At 47.9% G+C, this 19,294-nt stretch overlaps 1 protein-coding gene across 3 annotated transcripts in view; it reads right to left on the bottom strand.

The window, feature by feature from the left end:
• LOC307092747 (uncharacterized protein) overlaps window positions 1-19,294 on the bottom strand; it is a 185,711-nt gene that overhangs the window by 164,766 nt on the left and 1,651 nt on the right. Inside the window, exons 2-6 of one of the 3 annotated variants that reach the window (XM_079760193.1) lie at window positions 16,089-16,215; window positions 14,336-14,443; window positions 4,129-11,365; window positions 2,724-4,091; window positions 1,364-2,678 (exon numbers count right to left, since the gene is read on the bottom strand). In XM_079760193.1, coding sequence (XP_079616319.1) covers window positions 9,765-11,365; window positions 14,336-14,443; window positions 16,089-16,215 — 1,836 coding nt within the window. In that variant the 3' untranslated portion in view covers window positions 1,364-2,678; window positions 2,724-4,091; window positions 4,129-9,764. Of the gene's footprint in view, window positions 1-1,363; window positions 4,092-4,128; window positions 11,366-14,335; window positions 14,444-16,088; window positions 16,216-19,294 lie in introns of those variants that run through there. The other 2 variants (XM_079760192.1, XM_079760194.1) reach the window with 2 other exon arrangements.

Here is a 19,294-nt window from a genome sequence, read left to right as displayed (position 1 = left end):
TGGGCAGACCTTGAGTAGAGTGGTGACATCATCAGCCTTTTTTTGAAAGGATCACTTGGGCCCTGCCTGCAGACTGAAGGATCACGGGGTCGATTCCGGTCAAGGAAGGGCAGGTACCTTGGTTGCAGGTACATCCCCAGTGAGGGGTGTGTGTGTTTGTGTGCAGGAGGCAGCTGCTCAGTTTCTCACTCTCTATCCCTCTCCCTTCCTCTAAAAAAAAACACAATAAAATATAAAGAATCACTTGGTGCTGCGTGGAATTTAAGACCATGGAAGTGGCAAGAGAGGCGCTGCTTTCCCCATGTGTGAGGATGGCTTAAACACGTGGTCAGCAAACTGCGGCTCACGAGCCACATGCAGCTCTTTGGCCCCTTGAGTGTGGCTCTTCCACAAAATACCACGGCCTGGGCGAGTCTATTTTGAAGAAGTGGTGTTAGAAGAAGTTTAAGTTTAAAAATTTGGCTCTCAAAAGAAATTTCAATCGTTGTCCTGTTGATATGTGGCTCTGTTGGCTAATGAGTTTGCCGACCACTGGCCTAAATTGATGTAATTGACAGGGGAGGTGGTTCAACACAAAGTACAAGTAACGATTGACCAAAGAGCACCAGTAATCGAATCGATACAAAAATATGGATCTGCGTGCAATGGCTTTATAGGATTAATTGGCTGTTTCTTTAAGTCTATCCATTCCTCATGATGCCTCTTGATAACACCGCGGTGTATCTGTTACAGGAATGCTTTGCTATATGGAGATGCTCAAAGACGATTGTTTTTTGTTGTGACAGAGCCTAGGCCGAGAGACGAGGGTGTGGACTGTGCAGGGAAGGTTAACGGAAGAGGCCTCGATTGCCCAAATGCTGCACTTCCCACGGAAAAACTGGCCTTGACCAGCCCCCGGAGCACCCGAGTCCCTTGGTTGCCTGGTACCTGCCCCTGGACTGTTGAGTGGCTCCAGGTCTGAGATCTTGAAAAGAGGTAGGTGAGGGGTGTGGGCTCTGGACGCTGGTTTGCATGTAAAAGGCCCACTCAGGCCCGGCGGTGTGGCTCAGTGGATTGAGCATCGACCCATGAGGTCACTGGTTTGATTCCTGGTCATGGCACATGCCCAGGTTGTGGGCTTGATCCCTAGTAGGGGGCATGCAGGAGGCCGCCAGTCGATGTTTCTCTCTCCCCCACTCCCTCTCCCTTCTCTCTCTCATGCTCACCGAGGGGTCTTTGCTCTAGGAATCATCTAGCCCTGGGAAGAGCAGTCTCTACGGTATGAGCAAGGTGCCAGATGCCAGAACATCAGAAAAGACAGACATGCTTAATATGTGGATCTCCAAATGACAGTGGACAATGTTTCCTTAAAGTTACCCAACTGAGCCGAGACCATTCGATTCCGAGGTGTGTAATGTGCCTGTGAGCAAATGTACTGTAAATCTTTACCCCGAAAAACAGCAGGATGACATCACCAAGCACTCCGAGGCAACCCAGCTTCCCGCCACAGAGACGGGAGGAGTGTGAACACAAAGGGGAGCGCACCCAGAGAGCAGGTTCCCCTAGATCCCCAGCCCCGTGTCTTTATAGAGGACCCCCCAGCCGCCACTCCCTCCCAGCGAAACTCGCAGACAGCTGGAAACGTGCCTAAGCCTGCAACGACACGCTCTTTAATCTCAAGGTATGCACATTTAATAATACAGGAATTATGACCCCATATTCTTTACTTTTCTCGTTCTTAAAGGCTACAAGTTTCAGCAGTGGGAACAAACAGTTAATGAGAAATAGTTAACATCTGTGCAGTGGAAACACATAGCGTTAACCTGGCCATCACATCTTTGCAGAAATAACGGCCAACCAAGGGGGTATTTGCAAGTCGAATCACTGGGAGGCATATCTATGTAGATATATTCAGAGACGAGGTCCTTGGTCTCCATTCTCCATACTCTGTCCTCACTAAATTCAGTCCGGACTTGTAAGCCTTCCCACTGTGACTGATTGTGTTTCAGTTACAATTGTTCACACGGACATGAGCCTTCGCCTCAAAGCTAGGACTTATTTTTTGTTGTAGCAAACTGTTGTTTACTATTCGTTAGAGTCTGAACTCCCCATCTGGCCGCCGGGAAGAGTTCACACGGCAGGCTTCAGGGTTTGAGCTTCAGGTCAGGGTTTGCCCCGGTGGAGTTTGGAGCCCGAGGTTCCATCGCTCCCAGGAAGGACGGGCGGCTCGGGGTTCCCGTTGTTCTGTCCACCACGTGGTGCAGGCCGGGCCGGCTGCGGGCGCCGGCAGGTCTGGGCTCCTGGCTGTGTTCTGGAGAGTTCCCAGTGAGCTCACTGGTGGGCGCTCTGCACGCAGGGCCCTAACTCATGGGCGCAGCTTCGGGGAAGCCGTGGGAACTCCTAACGCGTGTCCGTTTCCTCGGGGCTTCCGTCCGCGAACCTTCCCCTCGCTGGGTTTGCTTTGGATCTTTCTCTGGAGTAAGTCTCAGCTGGTGAGAGTGCTGACACGCGGAGTCCTCGGCGTCTCCGTGGTGAATGTCGCCCCGGGTGGCCATTGGGACTTGTCAAGTCTATGGACCCGGCCGTCCAAGCCCGTGGTTTCCCTCCGAAGCCGACAGGCCACACTGACCACCCCACTGCTCTGTGGCCGCTCTGGGGACCAACGTCACAATAAACACACAGAGATCCGGGGCCGTTCACTCACTCACACACACACACACTCACACTCACTCACACACACACACTCACACACACACTCACACACACACTCTCACACTCACACACACACACTCACACACTCACTCTCACACTCACACACACTCTCACACACACACACACTCACACACACACACACACACACACAACACACTCACACATACACACACACACACACACACACTCACTCACACACTCACACATACACACACTCACACACACACTCACACACATACACACACTCACACACACATTAGCGTCCACGAAGGAAGCGAAAGGGGAAATGAACAAAAGGAGACGGCGGCTGGTTGTAGGGTGACGGGAAATGGCTGGGCTCTGGCGTGGGTAAGACAGAAGACAAAGGGGTTCGCCGAGATGGCGCCTCAAACACAGTCTTTAACCGGACACAGGCCTTAGCCCCCCCTCCCCCCCCACAGGGCTGGGGCAGGTAGAGCGTGAGCCTGGTCCTCTCGCTCAGCCCAATGGCCCCGGTGTGGTCCGGTGAGAAGGCGGTGCCGCTAACAGGTGACTGGACCCATTTCAGCAAAAGGAACAGGGGCCAGAAGAAGCGGAGAAGAAACGGGGGAGCGAGGCGGGTGCGGACCCCCGGCCCCGAACCCCCGGGAAACTCCGTAACCCTCCTGTTCCCCGTTTTCTCACCGTGAAGTGGGGGCGGGGTGCGGGGTGGTAGGCGGCCAACATCCAAAACGGGCCGACCCCAGTGCCGCCAGGCGTTCGCCTGCTCTGTCACCACGGCCACTGACCCGCAGGAGCCGCGCACGAACTGGAGGCGTGTGGGTGACCCGCAGGCGGCAGGGACGCGGACCCTGGGGACAGACGGGCTGGGAGGAAGCGCGGGTCCCCGTGGGGGGCTCAGCCCCTGGAAGCAGCGGCCACGGAGGGTCCGGGAAGCGCGGGTTAATCGACGGCAGACAGAGGCTCCGGAGAGGAGGGGGAGGAGGGGGAGGACCCAGGGACCCGGGAAAGGACCGTCACGTCGGGGCGGGCAGCAGGGAAAGGCCCGGTAATGGGTGGGGGGGGGGGGGGGAGGGGGCAAAGGGACCGGGTGAGACCGGCTAAGCCAGGTGACAGGGGCCGTTAAAACAGCGTATTGACTTTTAGAGACGGAGAGACATCCATGTGCGAGCGCTACATCCCCCGGCGGCCCCCCGCCCGACCTGGGCATCGCGTCCCGGCCGGGCAGTGCCCTCGGCTAAGCATCAGCCCCGCGCCCTGCCCTGAGCCCCGGCGGCCGGGGTGACGGACCTCGCTCTGTCCGTGGAGTGAGGGGATGGGGGGGGGGGGGGGGGAACAAACGTGGCCGCAGCAGCTACACGGACTGTGTCTGAGAGGGGGGACTGGCAGAAAGGGCCTGGGCACAGCTGTGGGTGATGGGGCTGGAGGGGGGGGGGGAAAGGGAACGTCACAGAGCACGGGGGGGGGGGGGCACAGAGAGAGCAGAGGTCTGGGACCAGGCGGGGAGCGGGGGTTCAGCCCCAGGGGGAAGACAGTCCGGGAGGAGGCCTGGCCCTGCTCCTCGAGGCGGAAACGGGTCAAAGGCCGGGGTTTCCCAGAGCCTCTCCTGAGGGCACCCCCGCACCAGCGGCTCAAGAAGCGTCTGTGGACACCAACAGGAGGCTCCGGGCCTCCGGCCTCCGAGAACCATGACTCTGGACTCCTACGGTTTGGCCTGTCTTCTCAGTCCGAGCAGAGAAAGAGAAGATGTAAGAGAACCAAGTGGAAATTAAACCACTGAAAATTCAAAATGCAAACTCACGGGGTGAGCTCAACAGATGCGATGAGAAAGAAATCAGTGAGCTCAAAGGACGATAAGAGGAAATTAATCAGGCTGAGCAACAGAGGAAAACGGATTGGGCGGTGGGGGGGGGGGAAGAGGGAGGGATGTGGAGGGGAGCCTGAAGGACCGAGGGGCACAAACAGCTCCGGCGAGCAGGTTACCGAGTCCCTGAAAGGAAGGAGAGCGTGTGGGGCTGAGGAAAGTATCTGGAGAATCAATAACACCAACAGATTCAACAAGTGAGCACACACACAGCACGAGCCCTCCCGGAGCTCCTGCCAGTGACACCCTAACCAACCCTCTGAGCTTCCCGTGCAAAGACAGCAACGCTCAGAAAGCAGCTCGCCGGGAGGGTGCACTACGGGCGGGAACTGGGCCAGAGGGCAGCAGGCTCCGCGATGAAACCAGGGGAGACAGGACATGATATGCTTTTAAAGGATTACAAGTGCTGACCCCAAATCCCAGACCCCACAAAATATCCTCTGAGAATAAAGGCCACATGAAGACATTTTTAAATGAAGAAAAACAAAACCATTTGTTACCAGAAAGACCTACCCAGAGGGTATAGGAGTTAGTGAAAGAGAGAGGAAATGTGAACAGGAGACACCTTGGGACAAAGGAAAGAACAATGGAATGGGTGAACAGACTGCTCAAGAGGTTTGTAAAAATGGTTCGGAAGGTGAAACAGATAAATCATCCAGTATGGTGCTCAGTGTGTGAAGAGAAAATACGTAAGACAATTATATTAAAGAATGGGGAGTGTAAGGTGACTTTTTATATACCCTCTGGTCCCAAGATTATGGCCAGAGGGATAGGAAGAAAGGAAGGAAGGGAGGGAGGAAGGAAGGAAGGAAGGAAGGAAGGAAGGAAGGAAGGAAGGGGGGGAGGGAGGGGAGGGTAAAGGGACCCAGTGAAAGGAAGGTTTCTACACCTCCAAGTGCTAAATGTTGGTGTAGCTGTGATGTTACGTGTGTATAATACAGTACCTAGGTGATCACTACAATATAGAGATATACTCAGCCACATCATAGATATACCATACAGAATTCTCAAAATTAAAGTAACCACAGGAAGCCAAAACAGCAACAGGGGAACAAATAAACAGGAAACAAAAACAAAAATCATAAAATAGCAGACTTAAGCCCTAACATATCAAAAATAATTTTAAATTTAAATGGACTAAATATACCAATTTAAAACCAGAAATTAGTAAAGTGAGTAAAAAGAAAGCATGACCCGAGTGTGTGCTATTCACAGAAACTTACTTTAAATGTAATGGTATATAGATAAGGTTGAAAATGAAATGATGGAAAAATATAAACTATGCAAACATGAACCAAAAAATGCACTAGATACTATATTAATGTCATTTAAAGTATACTTCAAAGCAAAGAAAACTTACAGGGCAAAAAGGGGCATTACACAGTGATAAAAGGGTCAACGGACCAAGATGACATAGCGATCCTAAACGTGTATGCATCAAACAACAAAGCTCTGAAATACATGAAGTAAACAGTGATGGAACTTAAAGGAGGAACAGACAATTCTACAATTCCACCGCAGGACTTCAATACCCGTCTTTCAACTACTGAAATACTACGCAGAAAGGGAGCAAGGACCTAGAAAATCTGAATAACATCATCAACCAACAGGATTGTGTAGACATTTAAAGAAACTCCAGCCAAACAGTAGAAAACACATTTTCTTCAAGCAGCCGTACAGAAGACTCATCAAGATAGACTATGTGATGGATGATAAAAGAAAAGAACCACAGCAAATTTAAACAGCCAGCTCAAACACACAATGAACTGGAAATCATCAAAAAGAGAGTGTGAGCCCGGCGGTTGTGGCTCAGTGGTTGAGTGTCAACCCATGAACCAAGAGGTCGCCAGTTCGATTCCCCATCAGGGAACATGCCTGGGTTGAGGGCTCGATCCCTAGTAGGAGACATGCAGGAGACAGCTACCTGATAATGTCTCTCATCGATGTTTCTATCTCTCTATCCCTCTCCCTTTCTCTCTCTCTAAAAATCAATAAAAAAGTATTTTAGAAAAAGAGCATGAAATATGTCACACACTTTAAAAAGTCAACAACATACTTTGTAAATAATCCATGGTTTAGAGAAGAAGTCTTGAATGAATATTTAGAACTGAATGAAATGTAATTAAAACGTATTAAAACTTGTGAGATGAAGCTAAAACAGTGCATTGGGGAAAAATGATAGAACTTAATGCTTATTATAGAAAAATAATCTCAAGTTAATAATCTGAGCATCCACCTCAAGAAACTAGAGGAAAACACAACAAAAGAAAGTAGAAAAAAGAATATACTGAAGATCAGAAAATCTGTGAAATTAGGAACAGAAAGGTACCAAGCAAAAACCGATATAAAGTGCTGGTTCTTTGAAATGATAAAAAAAAATTGATAAATACTAAGAAGATTGACAAAATAAAAAGAGTTGAAACATTTCAATATCAGGAATAAAACAGAGTAATAAACAAATTCTACTGCCAAAAGAATAATAAAGGAATACTTGAAGCAAATAAGAAAATTGACATGAAGTAGAATTATCCCTAGAAAAGGACAATGAAAATTCATCCAATATGAAATATACTCTAAATAGTTCTATCCATATTAAATAAAATAAATACCAAATTAAAAAGCATCCAGAAGAACAATCCCCTGGACTAAATGATTCTCTGGAGAATGCCGCCCAACATTAGAAGAACAAATAAAGTCATTCTACACACTGACTTCTAAATAACAGGAGGAGGAGCCGCTCTCAGCACAGGCGGGGAGGCCAGGACCACCGACGCACCAAAACCAGACACCGACGGTACAAAAAGCCAAACACGCAAAACCGAAGAATGGAAATAAGAAAAAGAACCTAAATCTTGTTGTTATTTATGAGAATAGAGGAAACCTTCCTCAATTAAAATATTAGCATACTGAATACTATAACACATAAAAATAATTAGACTCCATGACCAAGTGGGGCTTATTCCAAGGTTAGGAAACTGTTCGATATTGAAAACAGCGGTGAGGAGTCGGGGGAGAGGTGGGGTGGGTGGAAGTGGAAGAGGGTATAGGGTAAATGGTGATGGGGAAAAAATATAAAATTAAAAAATATATATTTAAAACATCATACCAACAGGCTACAGGAAAAACAAACAAACAAATATGGTTATATCAACTAAGAGAGAAAAAGCACTTGACAAAATTCAACACCCATTCAAGATAACAAAAAACCTCAGCAAATTAGGAACAGGGGACACCTTCTGAACTTGGTAAAAAACCTCTATGAAGAAAACCTTAAGACTAACATCAGACTTAGTGATAAAAAACTGAGTGTTTTCCCTCTAATATGAGGGACCAGGCAAGAATATCTTTCTCACTACTACTACTATTCAACATTACACTGGAAATCCTAGCTAGTGCAGTAAGACAGGAAGAAGAAGAGGTAATACAGACAAGAAAAAAAAATAAAAACTATATCTATTTTTCGATGTAGAAAAATCCCAAGCATTCTATCCAATAAATGGTTACAGTTCAGAAAGTTTGCAGGATGCCAAAATAACATCCAAAACTGATTATATTTGTATAATACCATAGATTTATAAAAACTGTACAAGACCTGTTACTGACCTTTATAAAACAGGAAATAAACAATGCTTCAATATAGAGACATACCATGTTAAATAACTGGAAGACCCAACCCAGTGAAGATGCCTATTCTCAACAAATTGATCCACCTGCCAATTTAACTCAATTTCTATCAAAACTTTTGATTATTTTGGGGGGTAAAAAAATCAAGTATATCTAAAACTTTACAGAGAAATTAAAATAGGAGTGACAAATAAGGTTCAAATAAAAAAATGTGGGCAAAAGAATCACTTTACCCAATTAAAAAATTTACCATATAACTATAGCAATCAAGTCAACCAACAGTACAGGACCAAAAAATGTCCAAGTATTGGGTCTTTAAAGCCCCGTGAAGATTTGTTTTTAAAAAATCAAAGCCTTAATCAGTGTTAACCGGTGCAATAAAATGTGACTGTCCATACGTGTATTTTAATCCCCTCAAACAAAAAAGTATTTATGGTTCAAGCCTTCATTTTTCTCACAAAAATTAAACTTAAGAGTAGAGACAGTGGCCCTAACTGGTGTGGCTCAGTGGATGGAGCGTCGGCCTGCAGACTGAAGGGTCCCAGCTTCGATTCCAGTCAAAGGCATGTACCTTGGTTGCGGGCACATCCCCAGTGGGGGCTGTGCAGGAGGCAGCTGATCGATGTTTCTCTCTCATCAATGTTTCTAACTCTCTATCCCTCTCCCTTCCTCTCTGTAAAAAAAATCAATAAAAATATATTAAAAAAAAAAAAAAAAGAGTAGAGACCGTGGCCTGCTGGTGTGGCTGTGGATTGAGCACTGTCCCACACACAAAAGACGGCAGGCTCAATTCCCAGTCAGGGCACACACGTGGGGTGCAGGCTCGATCCCTGGTTGGGGTGTGTCTGGCAGACAACCGCTTGGTGTTGCTCTCCCCCACCCCCCTCTAATGGGAACATGTCCTCGGGTAAGGATTATTTTTCCTTCTTAAAGAATACAGACAATGTTTTAAACAAAGATGTTCATTGAAAGTTTCCAGACCTGCCTTCAACGTCTACTTTCTGGACACTGGACAGCAGTGAATGTATGTACAAGACACATAAAGACCCTAGTCCTTTAGGTCTCAAACAAAACTCTCCTCCTGCCAACGAAACTAAGAAATCCATGGCAGCCCTAACCGGTCTGGCTCAGTGGATAGAGCGTCGGCCTGCGGACTGAAGGGTCCCAGGTTCGATTCCGGTCAAGGGCATGTACCTTGGTTGCGGGCACATCCCCAGTGGGAAGTGTTTCTCTCTCATCAATGTTTCTAACTCTCTGTCCCTTTCCCTTCCTCTCTGTAAAAAATCAATAACATATATTAAAAAAAGAAAGAAATCCATGCAAAGTGCCATAGGCGTTGCCAGGAGTCTGAAAGAAACTGGGGATAGTTCATTCTCTCTTCCAAGTCTCTCCCTTCTTTTTAAAGAAACAATTCCTGAGATAGCACTGCAGTGTAAACTAAGGAGAAAGATAGAGCTGAAAGTTTTCTAAGTGCCTGATAACCATTGGGTCTCTCTCCTGAATGAATTCCCACATGGAGAATAAGGCTCCAGGCAGGGTCAATTTCCAATATGACTCATGAGAAGACCACTGACATCTTGCAACGGGTTTTTCATAGGGAAGACAACTATGGGGTTTCTCTTTGGTATGAGTGATTCAAGTCTGAGTACGGCGATTCTTCTGGCAAAACATTCTCCACGGTGTTTACACTCAAAAAGTCTTTCCCCAACAGGAGTTCTTGGAGGTTGACTGAGGATTGTCCACTTGGGAAGGGTTTTCCCACTTCTGTTACACCGACTGGGTTTCTCCCCGTGTGAACCCTCTGATGCTGAGTGAGGGATGAGTTACGACTGAAGGCCTTCCCACACTCACTGCACTCATAGGGCTTCTCCCCGGTGTGGATGATGGAGTGTCGGATGAGGTTAGTGCTCCAGCAGAAGGTTTTCCCACACTCCATGCACTCATAGGGCTTCTCTCCGCTGTGAATCCGCTGGTGCCTCGTGAGGCCTGACCTGCGGTTGAAGGCCTTCCCACACTCACCGCACTCATAGGGCTTCTCTCCGGTGTGGATGCTGAAGTGCCGAATGAGGTCGGCCCGATTGCTAAAGGCTTTGCCACATTCCTTGCACTCAAACGGTTTTTCTCCAGTGTGGGCCCTCTTATGCAAGATGAAAGTGGAGCAGTGGGTAAAGGCCTTGCCACACTCACCACACACGTACGGCTTCTCCCCGGTGTGGATCCGCTGGTGCCTCTTGAGGTACGACCTGTGGTTGAAGGCCTTCCCACACTCGAGGCACTCAAAGGGCTTTTCCCCCGTGTGGATGACGTAGTGGTGAATGAGGGCTGCGCTCTCACAGAAGGCTTTCCCACACTCCGTGCACTCGTAGGGCTTCTCCCCAGTGTGAGTCTGCTGGTGCCACATGAGGTATGACCTGTGTTTGAAGACCTTTCCGCACTCGAAGCACTCGTAAGGGTTCTCGCCGCTGTGGATAATGTAGTGCCGAATGAAACCTGGCCTATCTCGGAAGGCTTTTCCACACTCTTTGCACACAAAGGGCTTCTCTCCCGTGTGGCTCCTATTATGGAGGACGAAAGTCGAGCGGTGGGTGAAGGCCTTTCCACATTCGTTGCACTTGTAGGGCTTCTCTCCACTGTGAATCCGCTGGTGCTGTGTAAGGTGTGACTTGCGGTTGAAGGCCTTCCCACACTCCATGCACTTGTATGGCTTCTCCCCTGTGTGGACCATGTGGTGCTGAAGGAGGTAAGTGCTCTTGCTAAACGTTTTCCCACACTCTGTGCACTCATAGGGCTTCACTCCAGAGTGAATCCTCTCGTGTCGAGCAAGGAGGCGTTTCTTGTTAAACACTTTCCCACATTCATTGCATTTAAAGATACTCGCCTCTTCCTGAGTCATGCGATCTGTACCCAATCTCCATGAGTCATGCTCAAGGAGAGCTCGCACGGCAGGGGCTGGCTCCCGCACAGTCCTCGAACACACACCCTCAGCTGTCCCTAAGCCGCCATGTTCAGAGCGGGATTTCCTAGGAAATCCCTTCTGCAGGTCTATCGCTGATTCCAGCTGTCCTCCTTGCACTTCCAATGGCCCATGCCGATCCGTGGTTCGGTCCACCTGGAAGTCTTCTGGGGGTTCAGCTCCTCGTATTAGTAGTTCCAGAAGTGAGGCTCCCTCAGACCGGGCAAGCTCACAAGTAGCTTTTCCCTTCTCACCTGAAAGAAATCCAGTACACAACAGGGCCTGTTAGTAATGCCAACATAAACACACACACACACACACAAAATCCCCACCATTTCAGTGATTTAAAAAAAGGTGAAAATAGTGCTTCTGTGTCTGCTATGTTTTACCTCTGAATACAAGAACTGCAATTTTTTTCTTTCCTAGTCCTTGGACTATGGACACCTTAAACAGGAGACAAAGGGATGTAGCTGGGTTACAGGGCAGAGTGATGAGAAGAAACAGTCAATTCCAGAGAGAATATTTATGCGAATAGGTAACTCACTTGGGCCCCTATATAGTTTATGCTGAAGAGATGACTCAGGGCAAGGCCTAGTCATGCTAGAAAGACTAACCATATGATTAGAGGGTTGGGACACTGAGCTATATGATAACAACTGAGCTTCTGGAAAAAGAGGGGGGCAGGAGATTGTGTCATGTAGGTCATTAGTCAATCAACTGTGCTTATGAAACAAATCTGCAAAACTCTGAACCCTGGAGCCAGGTGAAATCCCTCGGTTGAAAATACTTCATGCATGTATCATCAACATCAACACTAGGAGTTTAATGAGTCCCTGAGGACATGGAGACGCATGTTTGGAATCCCTCCAAAAACTCTGAAAAACACTTTGATGTAGACCTACTAGACAAAGACTTTTAAAAAATCATCTTGTCTGAACGTACCCAATCTTGTCTGATCTCAGAAGCTAAGCAGGGTCGGGCCTGGTTAATACTTGGATGGGAAATCACCTGGGAATACCAGGTGATTTAGGCTTAAAATAATAATAATAAATTAAATAAATAAAATATTTAAGAAACCATGTTAAAGAAGTTCAAAGAACTGAAGGAAGATATGGAGAAAGTGAAGAAAATTATGTCTAAACAAAATGGAAATATCAACAAAGAGCTAGAAAACCTGAAATAAACAAGAAAAGAATTTCTGAAACACAATGCTACCAACAACTAACTGTACACCAACAAAATGGGAAAATCTATGTGACACGGGCAAATTCCGAAAAACACAAAACCTACCAAGACCTATTCATGGAGAAACAGAAAATCTGAATAAACCTATAATATTTAAGGAGATTGCATTACTAATCAAAAATCTCTCAACAAAGTAAAACACTGGACCTGGTAAAGTTAATATAAATGTTCTACCAAACATTTCTAAAGAACTAATGCCAATCCTGCTCAAACTCATCTAAACTCGTTCTCAGACTAGCAATATCATGATAATAAAGCTAAAGCACTGCCGAAACCGGTTTGGCTCAAGTGGACAGAGCGTCGGTCTGCGGACTGAAGGGTCCCGGGTTCGATTCCAGTCAAGGGCATATACCTTGGTTGTGGGCACATCCCTGGTAGGGGGTGTGCAGGAGGCAGCTGGTCGATGTTTCTCTCTCATCGATGTTTCTAGCTCTCTATCCCTCTCCCTTCCTCTCTGTAAAAAAATCAATAAAATATATAAAAATATAATAAATAAATAAATAATTATTAAAAAAAAAAAAAAGCTAAAGCACTAACACTAACAGAAAACAAAACTGCAGACCAACATCTCTCATGAAAACTGATGCAAAAATCCTCAATGAGAGAGTGGCAAGCTAAAATCCAGTGGCATATGTAATGGAACATACACCATGACCAAGGTGGTTTATTCCTGTAATGCAAGGATGGTTTGACACATGAAAAGTGATCAGTGTAATACACATTAACAAAATGAAAAAAAAAAAAGCAACATGATTATCTCAATTGATGCAATAAGTACTACCAATAGCTTGCTTTTCATGAGCCACTTGGTATGACTCAGACGCTTTGCTAAGCAGTTTTATGCATTAACCTTTTGCACTCGGATGTCGAGTGTGACTCGACACGGTTAGCAGCTCGTATGTCGAATTGTATTGAATGTATCAATAATTTGAAATATAAAAAAATCCAAATAAATAAGTTTGTATGAAAAGAAACTCCAGTTTTTTATTCTACTGCCGCGCTTTGTAAAATCTGGGGTATTTAAAAAATTAAATCCCGAGTAGAATAAAGGAATCGAGAAAAAAGCGAGTGCAAAGGGTTAATGCATGACGTGATTACACCCCCAAACCACCCAATGACAAAAACACCCCTTTTACTAGCGCGTCCTGGGACAGACCGAGTGTAGCAGACTGCACTCACCACATGCTCTGCGCCTGAGGCTGGACACGCAGCCTCGCCACAACTCCCGGCCCCACCCCCAGGTGCCCCCACGCCCAGTTCTCGTCGGTGGGATGTAGGCGAACTGGTGTTTGCGGGAGGGGGTGACATCCCCCCTCCTCTCTCCCTTCTCCTCTGCCAGCTGGAGGACGTCAGCACAACCTGACAGCGGCACACTGACGACAGGACCGACACGGGTCCCTGAAAACCACGTGGTACAGAGCTGCCTGCTGACCCATGTGAGTGAGAAAAAGAGCTGCCACATGCTGAGCAATGAGATTCTGGAGTCTGTCTGATCCAGAAGCTACTTTTAACTTATACAAAAACACAAGAAAATCGTGCAACTCACTACAGCCACAGAGCTGGCAATCAGCAAGCCAGACTCTGAGCCCCAGACAGAGCTTAGCTCACACAGCTCTGTCCTCCATGAGATCAGAGGGCTCCATGGCTTGCATGGCTAGTGTGGCTCAGTGGGTTGGGCGTCATGCCATGCACTGAAAGGTTACTGGTTTGATTCCCGGTCGGAGCACATGCCTGGGTTGCAGGCTTGATCCCCGGTAGGGAGCATGCAGTTATTCTGTTCTCGCATCTCACATCGATGTTTCCCTCTCTCTTCCCCTCTCTCTAAAAAGTCAATAAAAAAATCTTTGGGGAAAAGGGCTCCCTGGCTTCCAAACCACCAGACAGGCCACAACACGAAGCTCCCCCAGGGAGCCACGGCCAGTGGTCTGGTCTCCTGGTCTCCCGGCGCAGGGTCTGCCATTTGCCAGGTCGGCTCCTACCTGGCCAGGTGCCTCGGGAGAGATCTGTCTTCACCATCCACAGCTCCTGCTCCTGCTCCTGCTCCTGCTCCTGCTGGCAGATCAGCTCAGGTCTGGGAACAGGGCACCCTGTTCACGGAGAGGGAAAGAGGACATGAGGATTTAAAAAAAATTTTTTATACTATTGAAGACATAAGGATATCTGTGAAAGGAAATAAAGCCTCTCAATCTAGCCTGGGACAAGACCTCAGAAGGAAGCTGCTTCCTTCCATCCACACCAAGTGCTGACATATGACCTGACACCAATGACAGGCCATGCTGGCAGGGAGTGTTTATTCCTCAGACGAAGTTAAAAGCTAATGCGGAGTGTGATCACACTCAAAGGACAGTGACAAGCAGCTTAAAAGCATTATTTCATTTCAAAATCAAAATGAATTTATGGAGTAATGTAAACAACTGACATACCTAAAATATTTACTCCTTTCAGTCAAAACAAGGTATGTGTCTTCATTGATCTGTCTTTTTCCCCCCATTTTTAAACATGTATTGATTTTAGAGAGAAAGGAGGGTGGGGAGAGGGGGAGACAGAGACAGAAAAAGAGAGAGAACATTGATTTGTTGTTCCACTTATGTATGCAATCACTGGCTGATTCTCGTATGTGCCCTGCCCAGGATCAAACCCACAACCTTGGCGTATCAGACAACACGCTAACCAACGGAGCTCCCTGGCCAGGATCTAGGTCTTATTTTCAGAGCCACAGACAGAACGAAGATTCTACCTCAGGGTTTCCTCAGCATCACCAGCAAGCACATACTGTGATCAGCCCCATTCTACAGATGAGGAGACCAAGGCTCCAGGAGATGACGTGCTGTGCCCAAGAGGACAGCGTGGAAAGCCCGGTCTAGCCTTGTCTGCTGTCTTGGCTGTTCCCCACCCCGCTCCAGAGGCTCAGTCCTGAGAGTCACGGAAGCGGGAGAGCAGCAGGGGGTCCTCATTACCACAGCAGGCACTGTTCCGAGCCTTTTCCCTAAGGCCCACGTACCCTGCCGCACTGAGAAGCAGGTGCCACATTAACCCATTTTCCCAATAAGCGCACCACAAGCACAGAGAGGTTCAGTAACCTGCCCAAGGCCACACAGCTTTTCAGGAGCAGAGTTGGATTAAACAAGATTCCAGCACTAGACACTTGTCCGTCCGCTAAGGAAGAAACAGCCAACACCGGTGTGGGGCCCGCAGCCAAGGCTGGTCTTGTCCAGTGCGGACGTAACAGCACCCCGGGCTCTGTCCACCAGATGCCACTGCCGCCCACACCCAGCTGTGACGATCCAAGTGGTCCCGATACTGGGGAGCCGGATGAACGAGGGTGACGGGAATAAGCTAGAACCATACATGTAACACAGACATAGTGCGACGGGCGGACAGCAGTGGGGACAGCCAGAGGGACAGTGGGTGGGGCAGATGGAGGTGGGGGAAGAAAGAACAGTTTATTGGTTTTTAGAGAGAGAGGAAGGGAGAGGGAGAGAAAGAAACATCGCTGTGAGAGCGTAACATCTGATTGGCGGCCTCCTGCAAGCCCCCCATGGGGGATGGAGCCCACAACCCGGGCCTGTGCCCTGACTGGGAATCGAACCAGCAACCTTTCGGTGCATGGGGTGACACCCAACCAGATGAGCCACACCAGCCAGGGCTCCCGAGACCTTCGTGACCAGCCCGGCCCGGAGCCAGGCGTGGGAAACGGAAGTGGCAGGTCCCCCTCCGGGGGGGAGGACTCACCCAGAGACGCCAGGAGCCTGCAGGTCTCCAGCATCACCTCCTGGTACAGGGTCCTCTGGGCCACGTCCAGCTGCCCCCACTCCTCCGGGGAGAAGGTCACGGCCACGTCCTCGAAGGTCACAGACACCTGCAAAGTAAGACAGCGGTTGCAGCGATGGCCCTGGAGCTGCTGATGGGATCAGCCATCGTCTCTGCGTCATGGTCAAGGGGCAGACGTCGAGGCCCAGAGCACCACGCGCCTGCTGGGGCTGAGCTCTGTGCTCGCTCAGGGGACGGCAATGCTGTGGGTGCGACACAGTCGCACAGGAGAAGCCTCTGGGCAGGAGCCGAGGTAAACGGACACTACGTGGTGAGGCGGACAGGAGGGCTTCGGGCAGTCAGATGAGGAAATATGGTAATAAAAAGTATCAGTAATGGTAGTAACAGATGTACCTGAGCCTCATTGGTCCTGCCAGGTGCCTGCCCATGCTGGGGGCTTCCCATCATGTCTCCCCCAGCCCCTAGTTACAGCTGACACTCAGTCTTCTTTGACGTTAGTTACATCAGGTCTTACAGTGACTGACAGTCCCCAGCTCCTTTTTATCTATAGTGAGTACATACGCTGGCCCATGAAAACCCGTGTCCGGAAACACGGGATACAGGACAAACACTGGCAGGCAGGTGCCTGGTTGTCAGCAGCTGGGAGAGTTCACAAAGGGGTAAAATCAAAGATCCCAGAACCACGCGACAAGCCCCTGCTCCCGAGTCATCCTTTTCACCAGTGGCTCCTGACAGCCCTGTGGTGACCAGGCCCACTCATGAAACACGAACAATCCAGCCACTCCACTCTCAGATGCACAGCCCACCACTGCAGATCTGCCATTTAAATCTCCCAGACCTTCAGACTTCCCTAAAATCTCTCAAACAAGCAGCAGCTGGCGTCAGTGTGCCCCAAACCTATCAATAAGAGGCCCAAGATCTGGCACTAGCACCACCTGCCTTGCTGCACAGCTGGGCCTCACCTGGGCACTTCCAAGCCCAATACAAACAGCAGCCATCTGCAGATCCCTCTATAGCTCCTGCCAGGTGGCCCCAGGCAGTGGCTGACTTTGCACCTCCTGGGAGGCCCCAGAGCCAGTGCGCCCGGTGGACAGCTTCAGACCATAGAGATTACAACTCTACACTCCACAACGGACACACTCAGGGGGCAGACTCAGTGAGCACCAAAGCCCCACTGAAGCACGTCCTGCTCCACAGGGGTGTCTCCTGGACAGCAGCTCTTCCACTGTAATCACAGCTGGTCCTCACAGCCAATGGGCCTGGAGGTCAATTCCTCCCAGTGATGCTAAAGCCAGTGGTCAGCAAACTCATTAGCCAACAGAGCCAAATACCAACAGGACAACGATTGAAATTTCTTTTGAGAGCCAAATTTTTTAAACTTAAACTTCTTCTAACGCCACTTCTTCAAAATAGACTCGCCCAGGCCGTGGTATTTTGTGGAAGAGCCACACTCACGGGGCCAAAGAGCCGCATGTGGCTCGCGAGCCGCAGTTTGCCAACCACGGCTAAAAGCAATTAAGCCTCAACTAAACAAGACTGTGCACACAGCCCACAGAGGGGCACCCAGAGTGCCCAGGTCGGGTGACTGGGGAGGCTGAGCCATTGGGCCCCACAGGACATCTACTACACAAGGTCACACTACCAATTCCAGGAGACCTGATACATAGAAACAAACACAGGGAAGCAGCCAAAGTGTGGAGACAAAGAAACATGTCACAAATGAAAGAACAGAAGAAATCTCCAGGGAAAGAAAGAAATGAAATGGAAGCAAGCAAACTACTGGATACGGAGTTCACAACAATGGTTATAAGGTTGCTCAAAGATCTTATGGAGAACTTCAAGGGACTTAACCTTTTGCACTCGGATGTCGAGTGTGACTCGACACGGTTAGCATCGGTAGCAGCTCGAGAAAAAAGCAAGCGAGTGCAAAGGGTTAATGAGACTTTCAAGGATCTTACTGAGAATTTCAAAGACACGAAAAAGGACCAGTCAGGAGTTAAGTATACACTAAATGAAATAAAGAATAATTTACAGGGATTCAACAGTAGAGTAGAGGATTCCGAGAATGAAATAAACAATTTGGAATATGAGGAAGCAAAAAACACCCAATCAGAAGAACAAAAAGAAAAAGAATAAAAAAAATATGAAGACACTGTAAGGAGCCTCTGGGACAATTACAGTGTTCCAACATCAAATTACCGGGGTGCCAGAAGGAGAAGAGAGAGAGCAAGATACTGAAAACCTATTTGAAGAAATAATGACAGAAAACTTCCCCCACCTGGTGGAAGAAATAGACTTACAAGTCCAGGAAGCGCACAGAACCCCAAACAAGAGGAATCCAAAGAGGACCACACCAAGACACATCATAATTAAAATGCCAAGAGCAAAAGACAGAGAGAGAATATTAAAAGCAGCAAGAGAAAAACAGTTAGTTACCTACAAGGGAGCACCCATACGACTGTCAGCTGATTTCTCAACAGAAACTATGCAGGCCAGAAGGGAGTGGCAAGAAATATTCAAAGTGATGAATAGCAAGAACTACAACCAAGATTACTCTAACCAGCAAAGCTATCATTCAGAATTGAAGGTCAGATAAAGAGCTTCACAGACAAGAAAAAGCTAAAGGAGTTCATCACCACCAAACCAGTATTACATGAAAGGTTGGTGACCGCTGCTTTAAGAAGAGGGAGAAGAAAAAGGTAAAAAAAAAAAAAAAAAAAGTGAACAATAAAATAACACAGTACATACATATCTACCAACAATTAAAATCTAAAAATCAAAATAAATGAACAAGAAATAAAGAACAAAGTAAAGTGATGAGTAAAATAGAAAGGGAGGCATGGAAACATGGAACAGACTGACGAGTCTCGGAGGGAAGGGAGGCGGGGAGATTAACCAAAGACCTTATATGCGTATACGCATTACCTACGGTCACAGACAACAGGGTGGTGAAGGCCTGGGAATGGGTGGAGGGGGTACACCTGTATACTCTCAACAATAAAGATTAAAACATATATATGTATATTAAAATAAATAAATAAGTGTTCCCAGACACTGGTTCATGGTTTTTCACCTGCACCTTCAGCGCTCACCTCTCTGCTTTGTAGCTTCAACTCTCCGAGTTTTTTCTTTTCTTTTTTTATTGATTTTTTACAGAGAGGAAGGGA

This window comes from Cnephaeus nilssonii (assembly GCF_951640355.1).
Source record: "Cnephaeus nilssonii genome assembly, chromosome: 20".
Classification (NCBI taxonomy): Eukaryota; Metazoa; Chordata; class Mammalia; order Chiroptera; family Vespertilionidae; genus Cnephaeus; species Cnephaeus nilssonii.
This window is presented reverse-complemented; position numbering and strand designations above follow the sequence as displayed.